This window comes from Somniosus microcephalus, chromosome 9, assembly GCF_052327205.1.
Source record: "Somniosus microcephalus isolate GS21.2 chromosome 9, FLI_Smic_1.0, whole genome shotgun sequence".
Lineage (NCBI taxonomy): Eukaryota > Metazoa > Chordata > Chondrichthyes > Squaliformes > Somniosidae > Somniosus > Somniosus microcephalus.
Window position 1 is genome coordinate 170,447,822 of NC_140995.1, and position 18,167 is coordinate 170,465,988.

At 49.7% G+C, this 18,167-nt stretch overlaps 2 protein-coding genes across 7 annotated transcripts in view; both read right to left on the reverse strand.

Annotated features, from left to right (window-relative positions):
* The window catches only part of snx17 (sorting nexin 17), a 93,532-nt gene extending 85,814 nt beyond the window's left edge, over positions 1-7,718 (reverse strand). Inside the window, exon 1 of one of the 5 annotated variants that reach the window (XM_085997493.1) lies at positions 7,399-7,718. In XM_085997493.1, coding sequence (XP_085853619.1) covers positions 7,399-7,458 — 60 coding nt within the window. In that variant the 5' untranslated portion in view covers positions 7,459-7,718. The remainder of the gene's footprint in view (positions 1-7,398) is intronic. The other 4 variants (XM_085997494.1, XM_085997492.1, XM_085997497.1 and 1 more) reach the window with 4 other exon arrangements.
* The window catches only part of eif2b4 (eukaryotic translation initiation factor 2B, subunit 4 delta), a 293,112-nt gene that overhangs the window by 257,513 nt on the left and 17,432 nt on the right, over positions 1-18,167 (reverse strand). The gene's annotated exons all lie outside the window — the stretch shown is intronic.

The window sequence follows — 18,167 nt, forward strand, 5'->3', positions numbered from 1 at the left end:
AGAACCATTACTCAAGTACAGTGATGCAGTTGCTGCCCAAATGCTTCAACAGTTAAATGCATGGTGTGGTACTGGGCCATATAGACCCAGAAGTTTCACAATTAATTCCTGGTCTGTGTCGATGATGGGGAATAGTTAAAGTGTCTTGGTGCTTAATTGGAACTGCAACTTTTTTGCTTGAGGTTGTACCATTGAAGTAGATTACTTCCAAACTATTTCTAAAGTTGATGATACTGCATTATCCATTTGTATTGTATCTGAAGAGGTAAAACACATTTAATATCTCACTTGCCTGGGTCAAATGTTTGCATACTGCATTCAGGCTTCAACTTACAAAAGCTGACTAATGTTAAACAGAATAAGACTGATGCTGTGTCTATATTGCAGATCCTGGGGGTGATATTTTTAATTCACCCAAGTTATTGCCTCTATACAATCAGTAAAACTCAAAGCACCACTGCATGCCCATTCATGTAGGTATTCCACATTTTAGAAGCAGCCAAACTTCCAGTGTGTGACCAGTCCTGTGTTACTCAGCCCACCCACATAACCTACATCTGTTATTTAGATCATTTGTTGACCTGAGGAAGTATAAACTGCAGCACTGACATGAACCTTTGTGCAATGGATTCTGTGGCATTGTACCACTTTTATGCGAAGACTAGAGCTTTAATGCAAATCCATAGCACCTTGGGCGAGTTGTGATCCTGCTAAGTCTGCAATTAAAGTTTTAGTGCCACATTTCCCATCAGATAATTATTATGGCACTGCGTCCAAGGATACAGTAACACGGAGATCTAATTTGGTGTTAAATGGCCAAGTCCCAGCAGTGCTGTTACATATATCTGGGCCTGTAGTTGACATCTAACATTTTAAATATATATAAAACAGAATTGACATTAAATATACCCTTCCTCATTAAAAATAATTTCATAATTGCCCTTTCCTGATAAATGATTTAAAAACCTATTTTTTCTAAGGAACTGCTTTGTATAAGATTCCTGTTTTATTACATCACCAAATCTGTTCATGTCTAAACATTTTAAAATAATTCAGCAGCGGGTCAGCAGGCATTGTACAATACTGTAATACAAAGCCTGACAAGGAATTTACACATTTAGTCAAATGCTGGATGGATAAAAGCAAGAAATGTTAAATATAAAGGTTACTGTGATATAAAAGCTTGATTCTTGAGCTAAGGTCACTGCATAAACTACCAAGTTATTAGATAAATGATTAATCTAGTTACATTTAAAAAAAATGAACTATCTGGTCCAGACGCAGGGCTCTAATGTTCCTAATAAAATGGGTAAACTTTCATCTCTCTGGTATTTTGCCTTTTGTCATTCTAAACCTACTTTAATAGTGCCATACCAAGTTGAAACTTAACAGTTCTCAATTTTTTTTTCAAATTACAAACAAAAACACCTATATTTTATTCTTGCACGATGGATTCCCCCTTTAAATTATTCAAATAAAATGTAATTGCCTTTCAATACATCATTGTCCATCTTACTGCAGCTGACATGAAGTCTGCATTCTTGGAGATTTCTTGGCGACTTCTTGACTCGATAATTCTAAGTTTTCAGATTAGTTTGGCAAAGTTTTTTCCCCAAAGAAACAGTTTTGGTACCTGTAACATCACCATCACAAACAGTACAAATCTACAGCCAATGAACTTTTAAAAGAATATTCTAACACTCGTCCCTCCCTTCCTCGATACTAAGACTGCTTATTTCCAGCTCCATAACATCGTCCATCCCTGCTCTTGCTCATCCGCTGCTGAAACCTTATCCATGCCTTTGTTACCTCTAGACTTGACGATTCCAACACACTCCTGGTTGGCTTCCCACATTCTACCATACATCTTAGGCAGTCCCTCAGAACCGAGGATAACTTGCTTCCACACAAAATGAGTTCTCAGGTGACTGATGAGTCCAATGCAGGACCTACAGTCTCTGTCACAGGTGGGGCAGACGGTGGGTGGGGTGCTTGGGTTGACGTGCACTCCTTCCGCTGTTTGTGTTTGGCTTCCGCTTGCTCCCGGCGAAGAGGCTCAAGGTGTTCGGTGCCTTCCTGGGTGCTTCTCCTCCACTTTGTATGGTCTTGGGCCAGGGATTCCCAGGTGTCGGTGGGGATCTTGCACTTTTTTCAAGGAGGCTTTGAGGGTGTCCTTGAAGCGTTTCCTCTGCCCACCTGGGGCTCTCTTGCCGCGTCGGAGCTCCGAGTAGAGCGCTTGTTTTGGGAGTCTCGTATCGGGCATGCGGACAGACTTGACAGTCCACCCTTCCAACTGACCCAGAGCCAGCAGTTGGAATGATGAACTTTCACAAAACTGGCTGAGTGAAGGTGCACTGATGCAATGCTGAGAGAGTCCAAAAAGCCCTCAGGAGGGATGGACACAAGTTAATTTCACATCATTCATGGATAGCAAGACAGCCAATATTCCCAAGCAAAATTACTACTTTAGGACTACACAAGATACTGTTTGAACATTTTTCTAAATGTTTCTACACCTTTAGTGGCTTCTTGCATACTGCAAGCTTAATGCAAACTTACATCATTCCTAAAAATACAGTTAAAACAATATGCCATGCCAAACATAAAACTTAATACTGAAAATTCAGATACTAAATTGGGAAGAGGCAGTAGCCTTGTTATGGTACTAGCAACCCGGAGATAAACAGTCAAATCCCACCATAGCAAGTTGTATTGGGCTATCAGAAAATTACCACAAAAGCGAGTGGATTGTAAGAACCCACTAATGCCCTTCAGGAAAGGGAACCTGCCATGCCTAACTAGTCTGGCCTACAGCTCCACACCATGTGGCAGACTCTTAATGCCCCCTGGGCACCTATGGGTGAGCAATAAATGGTGCTTTGCCAGCATTGCCCACATCCCAACAAACAAAAACAAAGCTCCACTTCAAAATCGGAAATAAAATGGCTACATGGCCGAAGTTTAAACAAAGCTCAACAACTAGGGAAGCCCATTTGCAACTGCTCTGGGAATTGTAGATGCAAACAATGGGCCCATATTTTGCAGCCCCTACGGGTGCGTAAGAGGTGCGAAAACCCAGAACTTGCGACCCGTCAAGAACCTTCGCAGATCATCCACATCCCTGGGAAAAGGGTATCCGCAGACGGAGATTGTCCAACTTCTGCCCAGCAAATGCCAGTGAAATTCTTAGACCTGCAACATACAGTTCTGGATGAGCAAAAATTTTCTTCAATTAAATATTGGGAAGACGGAAGCCATTGTTTTTGGTCCTCGCCACAAACACCATTCCCTAGCCAGACTCCATCCCTCTTCCTAACATCTGTCTGAGGCTGACGCACACTGTTCGCAACCTTGGTGTCATATTTGACCCTGAAATGAGCTTCCAACCACATATCCACAGCATAACAAAGATCACCTACTTCTACCTCCATAACATTGCCTGTCTCCGCCCTTGCCTCAGCTCCTCCGCTGCTGAAACCCTCATCCATGCCTTTGTTACCTCTAGACTTAACTATTCCAACACACTCCTGGCTGGCCTCCCACATTCCACCCTACGTAAACTTGAGGTCATCCAAAACTCGGCTGTCCGTGTCCTAACTTGCACCAAGTCCCGTTTGCCCATCTCCCCTGTGCTCGCTGACCTACATTGGCTCCCAGTTAAGCAGCGCCTCGATTTAAAAATTCTCATCCTTGTTTTCAAATCCCTCCATGGCCTCGCCCCTTCCTATCTCATTCAGCCCCACAACAACCCTGCCACCACCCGAGATATCTAATGCTCCTCTGATTCTGCCCTCTTGAGCAACCCCGATTATAAATCGCTCAACCTTTGGTGGCCGTGCCTTCTGTTGCCTAGGCCCTAAGCTCTGGAATTCCCTGCCTAAACCTCGCCACCTCCTTGAAGACACTCCTTAAAACCTACCTATGTGACCACCTGCCCTAATTTATCCTTATGCGGCTTGGTGTCAAATTTTGTGTCTTAAAATACTCCTGTGCAGTGCCTTGGGACATGTTACTACATTAAAAGGCGCTATTTAAATACAAGTTGTTGTTGATCCCAGGGGCACTTATGAACCACATGCACCCCCGAGATATGTGGGCTACCACACGTCTACGCATAATGGCCCAGGAGCGCAAATCTCCGTGGATCCAGGACCATCAGGTAGGTTCGTCGAATTTTTGCCGGTCGGAGGCCTCCACTCACAGGAAGCCTCCGACAGCAAATTCAGGCCCAGTATTTGTGAACGAGAGGCCAGTTCAAAAGTATTTCACTAAGCAAGACTCATATTCAAGGCAGCACTTATACAGTGGCTGTCTGTATATGATAATTTGTTCTCCAGATCACATCCAAATTTCAAACTATAAGTATTTTCTGAATTTGAGCCTATTATTTTTGTATAAATAGAAAGGAACTCAAAAGTATGACTATTACTTCAACCAGCTAGCGTTTAGCACAGCCAGAAGTCAGATGTAATCACGCACAATGGGATCTGATCAACCCAGACATCACAAGAATAATACTGTGCAAGCCTTGGCTCAGTAGTAGCACTCTCGCCCAAGTCAGAAGGTTGTGGGTTCAAATTCCACTCCAGATACTTGAGCAAATAATCTAGACAAACACTCCAGTGCTGTACGGAGGGAATTGCTGCACTATTGGGGATGAGACAGTAAATCGAGGCCCCACATCAGGTGGATGTAAAAGATCCCATGGCACGGTTAGAAGGAGCAGGGGAGTTCTCCGGGTGTCCTAGCCAATATTTAACCCTCAAACAACATCACAAACAGATTATCTAGCCATTGTTTCATTGCGGTTTGCGGGACCTTGCTGCGTGCAGATTGACAGTATTAAAACAGTGACCAGAATTTAAAAGTACTTAATTGGCTGTAAACATAGAAGGCAGGAGTAGGCCATTCGGCCCCTCGAGCCTGCTCCGCCATTCAATGAGATCATGGCTGATCATCCAAATTCAGTACCCTGTCCCTGCCTTCTCCCCATATCCCTTGATCCCTTTAGCCTTAAGAAATATATCTAACTCCTTCTTGAATATATTTAATGAATTGGCCTCCACTGCCTTCTGTGGTAGAGAATTCCACAGGTTCACCACTCTGGGTGAAGAAATTCCTCCTCATCTCTGTCCTAAATGGCTTACCCCTTATCCTTAGGCTGTGACCCCTGGTTCTGGACTCCCCCGACCATCAGGAGCATCCTTCCTGCATCTAGTCCTGTTAGAATTTTATAAGTTTCAATGAGATCCCCTCATTCTTCTAAACTCTAGCGAGTATAAGCCCAATCGACCCAATCTCTCCTCATACGTCATTCCTGCCATCCCAAGTATCAGTCTGGTGAATCTTCGCTGCACTCCCTCCATGGCAAGAACATCCTTCCTCATAAGATGACCAAAACTGCACACAATACTCAAGGTGTGGTCTCACCAAGGCCCTGTACAACTGCAGCAAGACATCCTTGCTCCTGTACTCAAACCCTCTCACTACAAAGGCCAACATACCATTTGCCTTCTTAACCGCCTGCTGCACCTGCATGCTTACCTTCAGCGACTGGTGCACAAGGACACCCAGGTCTTGTTGCACTTCCCCTTCTCCCAATCTATTGCCGTTCAGATAATCTGCCTTCCTGTTTTTGCCACCAAAGTGGATAACCTCGCATTTATCCACATTATACTGCATCTGCCATGATTCTGCCCAATCACCCAACCTGTCCAAATCATACTGGAGTTTCTCAGCATCCTCCTCACAGCACACACGCCCACCCAGCTTTGTGTCGTCTGCAAACTTGGAGATATTACATCTAGTTCCCTCGTCTAGGTCATTTATATATATTTGTGAACAGCTGGGGTCCTTGGACCGATCCCTGCGGTACCTCACTAGTCACTGCCTGCCACTCGGAAAAAGACCCGTTTATTCCAACTCTTTGCTTCCTGTCTGCCAACCAGTTCTTTATCCAAGTCAGTACCTTGCCCCCAATCCCATGTGCTTTAACTTTACACGCTAATCTCATATGTGCTTTGGTACATCCTGAGGTCATGAAAGGTACTATATAAATACAAGTTGTTTCTTTTAATGTTCAAAGAGGGTGGCCTAGCAGATTCCCTACACACTGGATTCGCTTGTCTAATTTTTGAAGTACTAAAGCAAATATACTGCTATCTCTTCACATATTGATGTACTATATACGAGTCTGCAGAGTTAAATTAGATCAGAGGAAACAGAAATACAGAGGAGACACCTCAGCTTGATCTTAGCTTAGATCCATCTTTTTTTATTTGGATCATCCTTCCTTAGAAACTTATCTTCTCACCATCACAGCATCCAACTGCACCTTGAATAATTTAATAGAATTTCAGATATTAATTATTTGCTTGAAATGCTTCTGGACATCTATCCTGAACTAATCTTTTACCAGTATGTACCTCTGTCGTAGTTTAATCTGAAATTTTGCTGCCAAGTAACTTTTTCTATTCCACTTCACACCTTGTATACCTACAAAAGGTCCCATCTCATTAGCTAACCTCACAAAGTCGCTGCTCTGACACGGGATGAGCCGATTAAAGTATTTTTTTATATATACCACTTCCAAGGCTGGCGTTTCCTTCGCGTTTCAGTCACCAGAACTGACTGCAGTACTCACGGTGCGGTCTGACTACTGCACTTGCACAGCTTCAGCAGGATTGCCTCAAGCTATTGATTTGGCAACTAACAGCTTGCATTTATATGGTGCCTTTAACTTGGAGAAAAACACAGCTCAATGCGCATTAACAGAAGTGTAAAGAAGTATTATGGACGCCTAGCCAAGGAGGGGTGGGGTACAGCGGGGGAGTTGGTCGCTGTTTGCACTAGTTTTGTAATCTCCTTCCGACGTGTCCGCAAGTGTTTGTTTAATGGGAGACATTGTGTGTCCGAGTAATGTTAACCCGGACGGCAGAAATTGGGTTAACATTACACGGACACACAATGTCTCCTATTAAACAAACACTTGCGGACACGTCGGAAGGTGAAGGGGGGGGCTGGAGAAAAAAAAAGAGATTACAAAACTATTAAACAACAGCGGTCAACCCCCGAGGAAAGGCGAGGCCAAATTGAACAGAGCTCCGTGGCGTTGCGGGACCAGACCTGCAACGACACGGACCCGTGAACCTGCACCAGTTACCGCAGCAGCCCCGACCGCCGATGCCCGGGGCTCGGCTACACGTCTCTCCCGAACTCGCACCCGCACCATTCAGGGAGAGAAACGCTTCGCCCTTTCCTTCCCTCTCTACCCTTACTCCGGGGCCAGAAAGCAGCAGCAGCAGCAGCGGCAGCGGCGGCGGCAGCCTCCCTCCCTCCCAGCGGCCCGACTGCTCCGTGTACTGCCGTCAGCCCCCCACCCGAAATCATTTTACTTACCACGTACGTGGAGCCGTTGTCCCCGCTCAGCACCTCAGTCTCGGGGATGGAGAAATGCATGGTCGCCGAGGAGGCGGGCGGGCGGCGAGCTCGCGGCCCCGGGAGAAACTTCGGGAGAAAAGTTTGAGCAGTGGCGGCGGCAGCGTTGGAGGACAGTTCACCAACCGCCGCCCGCCATCTTGTGAGCGCGAGCTGGGGGAGGGGCCCGGCCTCGCTCACTCAACGCAGCCTCACGCTCGCGCTCCAACTGTCAGTCGCTCGCTCGCTCGCCTCACTGCAATATTGGCGGGTGTGCGGTCGGCAGCCTCGACTCGCCTCACTCTGATCTCAAACAACAATACCCCCCCCCCCATTTCAATAGTGGTCTGATCCACGCGAGTGCGATTGCACAAGATTTGGGCGTTAGTAAATCCCGAGATGTGGGTGGGAAGGGAGGGGTTGTTCGATGACAAATCAGCACTTTTCAAAGTTTGAAAAGATCATCGTTTCAAAAAATGTTCTCTAGAGTCAAAATCATGAACGCCAGCGACGTGTATTAGCAGAAGTTTATTCGTTGTTTATAATTTCGCTGCTGATGTTCTGATCCGGACTGACCTCCCCCTTTCCCAACAATGGTCGCGCCTATTACTCCCTGGGACTCGCGCGACGTAAACAGCCTGTGTTTACATTTTTACTTATATTTTTTTCCTCCCCTTTGTTTTGGGTCTTCCCTTCCCCCCCCCCTTCTTTTTTCTCTCTCTCCCACATGGCAGCTGTCTCTCATCCTGCCAGTACACTTCACACCTAATCTGAGCCGTCTTTTGTCTCCACTGTCCTATTACCATCTCGTCTGGTTTTGAATACCTCTTAATATCTCTACTTCTTTTGTTCTATCGCAGTCCTGCCTTCGATCTATTTTATTTCCTTTCCAGTTTTGAAAAAGAGTTCACCCGAAACGTCAACTCTTAATTTCTCTCCACGGATGTTGCCTGGCCTACTGAGTTTTTCCAGCATTTTCTGTTGTTATTTTGGATTTCTAGCATCTGCAGTATTTTTCTATCGTAAACAGCCTGTGAGCGAGTGTCAGCTCGTGCACAATGTGTACCTCTCACAGGCTGACTGACTCTTCATCACAGGCAATTGCCCAATTAAAAGGCAACCATGTGCCCCTTTTTAAATGTGAGAAGTCACACAACACCAGGTTATAGTCCAACAGCTTTATTTGAAATCACAAACTTTCGGAGCGCTGCTCCTTCATCAGGTGAAGTGAAGTGATGCATATAGACACAGCATATATAGTCACAGAACACTGCCAGATGATTACAGGTAATCTTTCTAACTGCCCTTTATCACACCTCGGCAGAGAGATAATCACAGCAATCAAAGGTGTGAATGGTGTCCAAACAGTTCAGTCAGGAAAACATTACATCAAAGAACAATGAGGTGGGGTCACAAGGGGTCAAATGTTGCAGATGCTGGGGTCTGTATGAAAAACAAAGAACAAGCAAAATACAATATAGAAACATTTTTTAAATATATTGTATTTTGCTTGTTCTTTGTTTTTCATACAGACCCCAGCATCTGCAACATTTGACCCCTTGTGACCCCACCTCATTGTTCTTTGATGTAATGTTTTCCTGACTGACTGTTTGGACACCATTCACACCTTTGATTGCTGTGATTATCTCTCTGCCGAGGTGTGATAAAGGGCAGTTAGAAAGATTACCTGTAATCATCTGGCAGTGTTCTGTGACTATATATGCTGTGTCTATATGCATCTCTTCACTTCACCTGACGAAGGAGCAGCGCTCCGAAAGCTTGTGATTTCAAATAAAGCTGTTGGACTATAACCTGGTGTTGTGTGACTTCTCACATTTGTCCACCCCAGTCCAACACCGGCATCTCCACATCATGGCCCTTTTTAAAGCACAATAAAAAAATTGTAATTTAACAAAAAAGTTTAAAGGAAACTTAACAACAACAGCTTGTATTTGTATTGTGCCTTTAACGTAATAAAACCTCCCAAGGCGCTTCACAGGAGTATTAAAAGACAAAACATTTTTTTGACACCGAGCCACATAAGGAGGAATTAGGGCAAGAGACCAGAAGCTTGGTCAAAGAGGTAGGTTTTAAGGAGCGTCTTAAAAGAGGATAGAGAGGCAGAGAGGTTTAGGCAGGGCTTCCACAGCTTAGGGCTGAGGCAACAGAAGGCACGGCGACCAATGGTGGAGCGATTATAATGAGGGATGCTGAAGAGGGCAGAATTAGAGGAGCGCAGATATCTGGGGGGGGTGGGCGGGGGATTGTGGGGCTGGAGGAGATTACAGAGATAGGAAGGGGCGAGTCCATGGAGGTTTTGAAAACAAAGATGAGAATTTTGAAATCGAAGCTTTGCTTAACCGGCATTAACACATTAAATTAAAATTCTATTTCCAGGGGATGATGACGCACCCCAGCCCCTCCAGTGCCCACTGGTCACGGAAGGCCTCGAGCATGCTGGCAGGCACCGCGTGCTCCATCTCCAGGGACACAGTGAGGCAGGCAGTCAGGCCGAATGACCCCCTCGACCGCCCATTGCCTGGACCTGTTAATGGTCAACTCCTGCAGGCGGTGGCTCCCAAACACCGTTAATTGGTTGTATAGTGTTAAATCTGGCGTCAATGCACACACCCATCAAATACATAGTCCACTCCCAGGTGAGAGTTATTGGTGTTGGGGACGGGAGCAACTCGCAATTGTAAACATCATCATCATCATCATTTGCCCCCCCCCCACACCACCAGCACCAAACACCCCCCAACACAGACACACCTCACCACACCAGCAGCACCAAAAAAAACCACACACATAGATCCCCCCCCCCAACACACACACATACACCCCCACAAACACTCCCCACACATACACAGGCACCCCAACACACACACACACAACCCCCCCAAACATACAGACACCTCCCTCCCCCTACACAAAGGACACCCCCAACACACAGGACACCCCAACACACACACAGATGCCCCCTCCCCTCCCCCCCCACACACACAGACACCCCACAAGCACAGATACCTGCCCCACACACACACAGACATTCAGAGGTCTAAAGTGACAGGAGTACATTTTTGGTGCCTGGGTATTAACAACTAGTCACAACAATTGTGATCAATATTAGGGAGCAAGGGCCGAGCTTGTAACAGCAATGGGTTTACAATGGGGCTGATGCAGTTGTACTCGTGGATGAGGGCGAATGAGGTGGGGTGGTGTCTGATTTACTTAGCCAGAGACTCTGGTTAGAATTAGCTCATTGCTGCATTCCAGTGATTTATTTTAAATTCTTTTTGTATGGATATTAAACTTCTGTCTACAAAGTGGAAACAGGACTTAAGGGAGCACTGTGTGTAATTTGGCCAAGTTCGGTTTATTGTTGCTTTACAGTAACTATTTTTAGTTTGAATAAACATGATCTGAAGCAGAGAAGGTTAAGGAGGTATCGAAGAGATTTTAAAATAAATTACGATGCATTTTGATAGGGTGAGTAGGGAAAGGCTATTTTCATAGGAAGTCAGTGACAATGTGTCATCAATTTAAAATTACCACTAAGAGTGTACATAGCAACATTTCTTCACGCAAGAGTTAAAGCATACAATGTTTTCCATTAGCAATCTTTGAAGCAAGCACCATTGCATCTTTTAAGAGAAATGTACATAACTATTTGAAGCAGAAAAATATACCATGCTATGGAGAAGAGCAGCGCAGTGGGATTAGTTTTGGATTACTCTAGCAAAGAACTGGCAGTCACAAAGGACGGAATGGCTTCCCCTGCTGAAAATATGTTTGGTTCTATGGTCCTATTTGCATTTGGGTTCTCCTGAAATGTGATAGGTTTGGGATTGTGTCTTTGTGAATTGCAAAGCTCAGTATACTGAACAATTACAATAGTTTTGTACCTTGCTGTTTGTGGTCTACATTAATGATTTGGATGTGAATGTAAAAGGTATGATCAGTAAGTTCGCAGATGACACGAAAATTGGTGGGGTGGTAAATACCGAGGAGGGAAGCCTCAGGCTACAGGACAATATAGATGGGTTGGTCAGATGGGCGGAACAGTGGCAAATGGAATTTAACCCTGAAAAGTGTGAGGTGATGCATTTTGGACGGACTAACAAGGCAAGGGAATACACAATGAATGGTAAGACCCTAGGAAAGACAGAGGATCAGAGGGACCTTGGTGTGCATGTACATAGATCCCTGAAGGCAGCAGAACAGGTGGATAAGGTGGTTAAAAAGGCATAGAATATAAGAGCAGGGAGGTTATGATGGAGCTGTACAAAACGCTGGTAAGGCCACAGCTGGAGTACTGTGTGCAGTTCTGGTCGCCACACTATAGGAAGGATGTGATTGCTTTGGAGAGGGTGCAGAGGAGCTTTACTAGGATGTTACCTGGGCTGGAGCGCTTCAGCTATGAAGAAAGACTGGACAGGCTGGGGTTGTTTTCCTTGGAGCAGAGAAGGCTGAGGGGGGACCTGATTGAGGTGTACAAAATTATGAGGGGCATAGATAGGGTAGATAGAAAGGAACTTTTCCCCTTAGTAGAGGGGTCAATAACAAGGGGGCATAGATTCAAGGTAAGGGGCAGAAGGTTTAGAGGGGATTTGAGGAAAAACTTTTTCACCCAGAGGGTGGTTGGAATCTGGAACTCACTGCCTGAAAGGGTGGTAGAGGCAGGAACCCTCACAACATTCAAGAAGCATTTGGATGAGCACTTGAAAAGCCATAGCATACAAGGCTACGGACCAAATGCTGGAAAATGGGATTAGATTAGATAGGGCTTGATGGCCGGCGCGGACGCGATGGGCCGAAGGGCCTCTTTCTGTGCTGTGTAACTCTATGACTCTATGACTCTATTGGCATGCAGCGAATAAACCATTTATCATTTTCTTTTACTGCAACTGCCAGTAAACAGTGTTCTTTTTTCTTACATTTGGGCAAAAATACATTTTCTTAGCCTTGCAGCTCAACTATTACCGACATAAAATGTCTATTAGAAACATAACTGTAAGTCTAAATCCTAAAAAGGGAAACTGACGATCAGAATCACTCTAACTGACAGAAACTAAACATCAAAAGACAAAATAACTGGGAAAATAATTGGGACAGGTTATATGATATTGCAGCCTTTTTGATGTTGAGTTAATGATATACTTTTGAATGATTTTCAACTAAGTGATACTCCGATATAACGATGCGTCCACCTGCTTTGACTTTTATTCTGATGTCATTGAGGGGGGAAACAGTGAACATGCGCAGGCGCAGTAGCAGCGGCAGATAGTGTGCAGAATGTCTGAAGGAGATGGAACGAGTCTTGGGCAGCCCGGGGATCTGGGCAGCGGCAGCTCTGTTCCGGGTAAGGTTTCAATTGCTCTATTCATTAATTCAGGCGAAGGGAAGGATTGGCCTAATTTGTTGTGAAAAAATGCTGCTATTGCGTGGTCTGATGTAGTTGTATGACCGGAAGTTGATGCAATTCCCGCGACGGAGAGTATGGTGCTGCACCGAGTCTCTCCTGTTCTCCAGGTTTTGCAAAATCAAGACCTTATTTTTGATTTTGGACGACAACGTGGAAAGAGCCGTTAAAACAGCCCCTTCACTCGATGAATGTTATTCATCTTCCTGACTTGTAGTTTAATTCAAAAGGTGCCATCGACAGAAACTATTGGTTGAGGCTTTCTTGGAACTGACATGTGACTTTAATATGTACTTTAAAACGACCCTTTCCGCCACTTTATTTTTCCGAAGTCCATTTAACCTGTTGTCTTTGGTGAGCAGGGCAATTTGTGCAATTCAGTCCACAGATATTTTCAGCCATAAAACAGAAAACGCTGGAAAATCTCAGCTGGCCAGGCAACATATGTGGGAAAAGGGGGAAAAAGTTAACGTTTCAGGTTTAACCATTCGTCAAAACTGGAAGATATTACCGATGAACAACTTAGAAGAAGCGAAAGGAAGGGGGAAAGAAAGACCACATACACAAGATAAGAGGAAGTAAGGTGATTAGGTAGAGAACAGGAGATGGTTAAATGACATAAGTAACAATAGCATAAGACAAAAGGAAGCGTAATGAGAGAAACAAAAGACATATACGAGGCCCAAAAATGTGTGAATAGTTGAAGCAGGATAGCTTGGTGGAGAGAAGTATGGAAAACTGACAAAGTGGAGCAGGCCCAGGTGTCTGGTGGAAGAATGACAGGACAACACCAGGAGTGCAGACCAACCTGCCAATGGATACTGATGGGGGTCCCCATCCCAACATGGTTCCTCCATCACTAACTTGTGGGTAAAGGAAGTTAACTTTGGACAACATGGTGAAATAATTTAATTGTCAGAACCAAGTTTCATATTAAAGGTTTTTGTTTTTCTTAATGGTTTTATTTCACAATAGGAAATATTACTGTTTAAAGGTATGGGATTCAAAAACGGTCACGTGTATCTATATCTATATATATAAACGGATACGTCTGTCTGTCTGTCTATCTGTCTGTCCTCACGTGTGCGTCTGTCCGGCTATGCGCTCGAAAGTTATAGAGCGTACCTACGCGTGCGTTACGTCAAAAGAAAGCTTACCGTTCCGAAACGGTCGTAAGCGTATTTACGTTTTGACCGGACAAAAACCGCGCCCGCGGTATCCGAAAAACGTTCAACATTCCGCTCATTAGCATCTCATTATCCGCTCATTAGCGATAGTGACCTCAAGGTCGACCAATCGTACGCCGGGTTCCTGGCGCGTGCGGCCGGGCCCTCCTACGGTCGAGTGACGGGACGATTGACCAATCCTACGCTTTGGTGACCTGACGTGTGTGGGCGGGCCTTATCGTTCTGAACCGAGGTGAGTCGCCGCCATCTTGATTCCAAACTTTTCCTTTTTCCCGCTTTCTGCGTCTTTAAAAAAATGTTGCTTTTAAAACACATATTGTTTTTAAAAAAAGTTAATTACTTTCTAAATCCTAAAACACATATTGTTTTAAAAAAAGTTAATTACTTTCTAAATCTTTTATCTAATCTCATTTATTTTCCTACCTTTCCCCGTTTTTCCAGGTAGGCCTCGAAGCCTCGGCCTCTCCTCCGCACCCACGCCCGAGCTAGGCACCTCCCGGCCCCAGTCAACAAGTGGCTCCCGATCGCCGCCATCTTTGTGAAGGCTGGAGGGGCGGGCCTCAGCCGAGCACCGCTACCTTAGTAAAGGGTGCGCGCGCAGCAGGAGTAGCTGAGACGCGGCGTCTCTTCTCTGTTCCCCGCTCAGCTCGGGCGGGGCTCTCGGGAGTGCGGGTCTCGGGTGGCGCTTGGAGAGCGGGAAGGGTTACCCCGGCAACCGGGCCCGCCGGCCGTCTCTCACAGCCGCAATCGGCGCTCTTCAAGCCAGCCCGGGAGGGCGGGGCCATGTCTGTGCGTGGGGCGGCACGGAGCTCCGTGGAGCCGGTGCTGGGCTCGGGTGCTTTGTGGCCTGCGGCCGAACAGCGGCTGTGGACCTCGAGCTGACCGGGGCGCTGGACTCGGCTGGGCCATGTCTTTGCGGGTGTTCGCCTCGGCCAACGGCATCAGGGTGACGGCCGAGGCCGCCAAAAGCGTCCAAGGGAACGCGTTCATCCAGGTGCCGAGGTCCGGGTCCCGGGGCGGAAAGAGGGATTGGAGCGGGGGATGAGGGCTTGGGCAGGGGAGAGGGGGGGGAGAGAGAGGGGGGAGGAGGGAGCAAGGGGGGGGGGAGAGAGAGGGGGGAGGAGGGAGGAAGGGGGTGGGGAGGAGGGAGGAAGGGGGTAGGGAGGTGGTGAGGGGGAGGAGGTGGTGAGGGGGAGGAGGGAGGAAGGGGTGGGGAGGGAGGAAGGGGAGGAGGGAGGAAGGGGGTAGGGAGGTGGTGAGAGGGAGGGGGAGGAAGGGGGTAGGGAGGTGGTGAGAGGGAGGGGGGGAGGAAGGGGGTAGGGAGGTGGTGAGAGGAAGGGGGAGGGAGAGAGAGGGGGGGAGAGGGGGAGAGGGGGAGGGGGGAGAGAGATGGGGGGAGGGGGGGAGAGAGAGAGGGGGGGAGAGGGGGAGGGGGAGAGAGAGGGGGAGGAGGGGGGAGAGAGAGGGGGAGGGGGGGAGAGAGATGGGGAGGAGGGGGGAGAGAGAGGGGGAGGGGGGAGGGGGAGAGAGAGGGGGGGAGAGAGAGGAGGGGGGGAGGGGGAGAGAGGGAAGAGAGAGGAGGGGGGTGGGGGGGAGAGAGAGGAGGGGGTGGGGGGAGAGAGAGGAGGGGGGTGGGGGGGAGAGAGAGGAGGGGGTGGGGGAGAGAGAGGAGGGGGGTGGGTGGGAGAGAGAGGAGGGGGTGGGGGGGAGAGAGAGGAGGGGGGGAGAGAGAGGAGGGGGGGAGAGAGAGGAGGGGGGGGAGAGAGAGGAGGGGGGGAGAGAGAGGAGGGGGGAGAGAGAGGAGGGGGGATGGGGGGGAGAGAGAGGAGGGGGGAGGGGGGGAGAGAGAGGAGGGGGGAGGGGGGGAGAGAGAGGAGGGGGGGAGAGAGAGGAGGGGGGAGAGAGAGGAGGGGGGATGGGGGGGAGAGAGAGGAGGGGGGATGGGGGGAGAGAGAGAGGGGGGGAGAGAGAGGAGGGGGGAGGGGGGGAGAGAGAGGAGGGGGGATGGGGGGGAGAGAGGAGGGGGGATGGGGGGGAGAGAGAGAGGGGGGGAGAGAGAGGAGGGGGGATGGGGGGGAGAGAGAGAGGGGGGGAGAGAGAGGAGGGGGGAGGGGGGGAGAGAGAGGAGGGGGGGAGAGAGAGGAGGGGGGAGGGGGGGAGAGAGAGGAGGGGGGGAGAGAGAGGAGGGGGGATGGGGGGAGAGGGGGGGAGAGAGAGGAGGGGGGATGGGGGGGAGAGAGGAGGGGGGATGGGGGGGAGAGAGCGGGGGAGAGAGAGGAGGGGGGGATGGGGGGAGAGAGAGGAGGGAGAGAGGGGGGGGAGAGAGGAGGGAGGGGGGGAGAGAGAGGAGGGGGGGAGAGAGAGGGGGGGAGAGAGAGAGGAGGGGGGAGGGGGGGGAGAGAGAGAGGGGGGAGAGAGAGGAGGGGGGAGGGGGGGAGAGAGAGGAGGGGGAGAGAGAGGAGGGGGGATGGGGGGGAGAGAGGGGGGGAGAGAGAGGAGGGGGGATGGGGGGGAGAGAGAGGAGGGGGGATGGGGGGGAGAGAGAGAGGGGAGGGGGAGAGAGGGGGGAGGGGGGGAGGGGGGTAGAGGGAGGGGGGGAGAGAGAGGAGGGGAGGGGGGGAGAGAGGGGGAGGGGAGGGGGAGGGAGGGGGGATGGGGGGGGAGAGAGGGGGAGGGGAGGGGGAGGGGGGATGGGGGGAGAGAGAGGAGGGGGGATGGGGGGAGAGAGAGAGGGGGGAGGGGGGGTAGAGAGAGGGGGAGGGGGGTAGAGAGAGGGGGAGGGGGGAGAGAGGGGGAAGGGGGGGAGGGAGGGGGAGGGAAGGGGGGGAGGGGGTGGGAGGGGGAGGGGGGGAGGGAGGGGAGGGGGGGGAGGGAGGGGGAGGGAAGGGGGGGAGGGGGTGGGAGGGGGAGGGGGGGGGAGAGAGGGGTGGGACGGGGGGGGAGGAGAGAGGGAGGAGAGGGGGGGAGAGAGAGGAGGGGGGGAGGGGGGAGAGAGGAGGGGAGAGAGGGGGGGAGAGAGAGGAGGGGGGTGGGGGGAGGAGAGAGAGGGGGGGAGAGAGAGGAGGGGGGTGGGGGGGAGAGAGAGGAGGGGGGTGGGGGGGAGAGAGAGAGGGGGGAGAGAGAGGAGGGGGGATGGGGGGGAGAGAGAGGAGGGGGGATGGGGGGGAGAGAGAGGGGGGGAGAGAGAGGAGGGGGGATGGGGGGAGAGAGAGGAGGGGGGATGGGGGAGAGGGGGGAGAGAGAGGAGGGGGGATGGGGGGGAGAGAGAGGAGGGGGATGGGGGGAGAGAGAGGGGGGGAGAGAGAGGAGGGGGGATGGGGGGGGAGAGAGAGGAGGGGGGGAGAGAGAGGAGTGGGGGGGGAGGGGGGATGGGGGGGAGAGAGGGGGGGAGAGAGAGGAGGGGGGAGAGAAAGGAGGGGGGAGGGGGGGAGAGAGAGGAGGGGGGGGAGAGAAGGGAGGGGGGAGAGAGGGGAGGGGGGGAGAGAGAGGAGGGGGGGAGAGAGGGGAGAGGGGAGAGAGAGGGGGGGAGAGAGAGGGGAGAGGGGGAGAGAGAGGGGAGAGGGGGAGGGGGGAAGGGAGGGGGGAGAGGGGAGGGGGGGAGAGGGGAGGGGGGAGAGAGGGGAGGGGAGGGGGGAGAGAGGGGAGGGGGGGGGAGGAGAGAGGGGGAGAGGGGAGGGAGGGGGGAAGAGGTAGGAGGGGGAGGGAGGGGGAAGAAGTAGGGGGGGAGGGGGGGAAGAGGTAGGAGGGGGAGGGGGGGGAAGAGGTAGGAGGGGGAGGGGGGGGAAGAGGTAGGAGGGAGTTGGCGTTTCATCAATTAGGGGCATTTTCTAATTGAGAAAAAGTCACAGAAACGGATACAGATTTATTGGCATCATTCGAACAACCAGCAAAGAGTCAGCATCAAACTATGTCTGAGTTTCTGCTTCACACAGGCGGTCAGAAGCTGCAACGTAAGACTTCAAGCATTACTAACTACACCCTGGATCCCAAATATTAACCAGAATTATATTCAATGTTAGAAGTATTTTAGACTACATAAAATTTAAATGTGGAACAAGTAACAGTGTTTTGAAATTATTAAATCGCAGATTAAAAGCCTTAAGAAAGTGGCTCTTGATTCTCCGGTCTGGCTTCATTGTCCT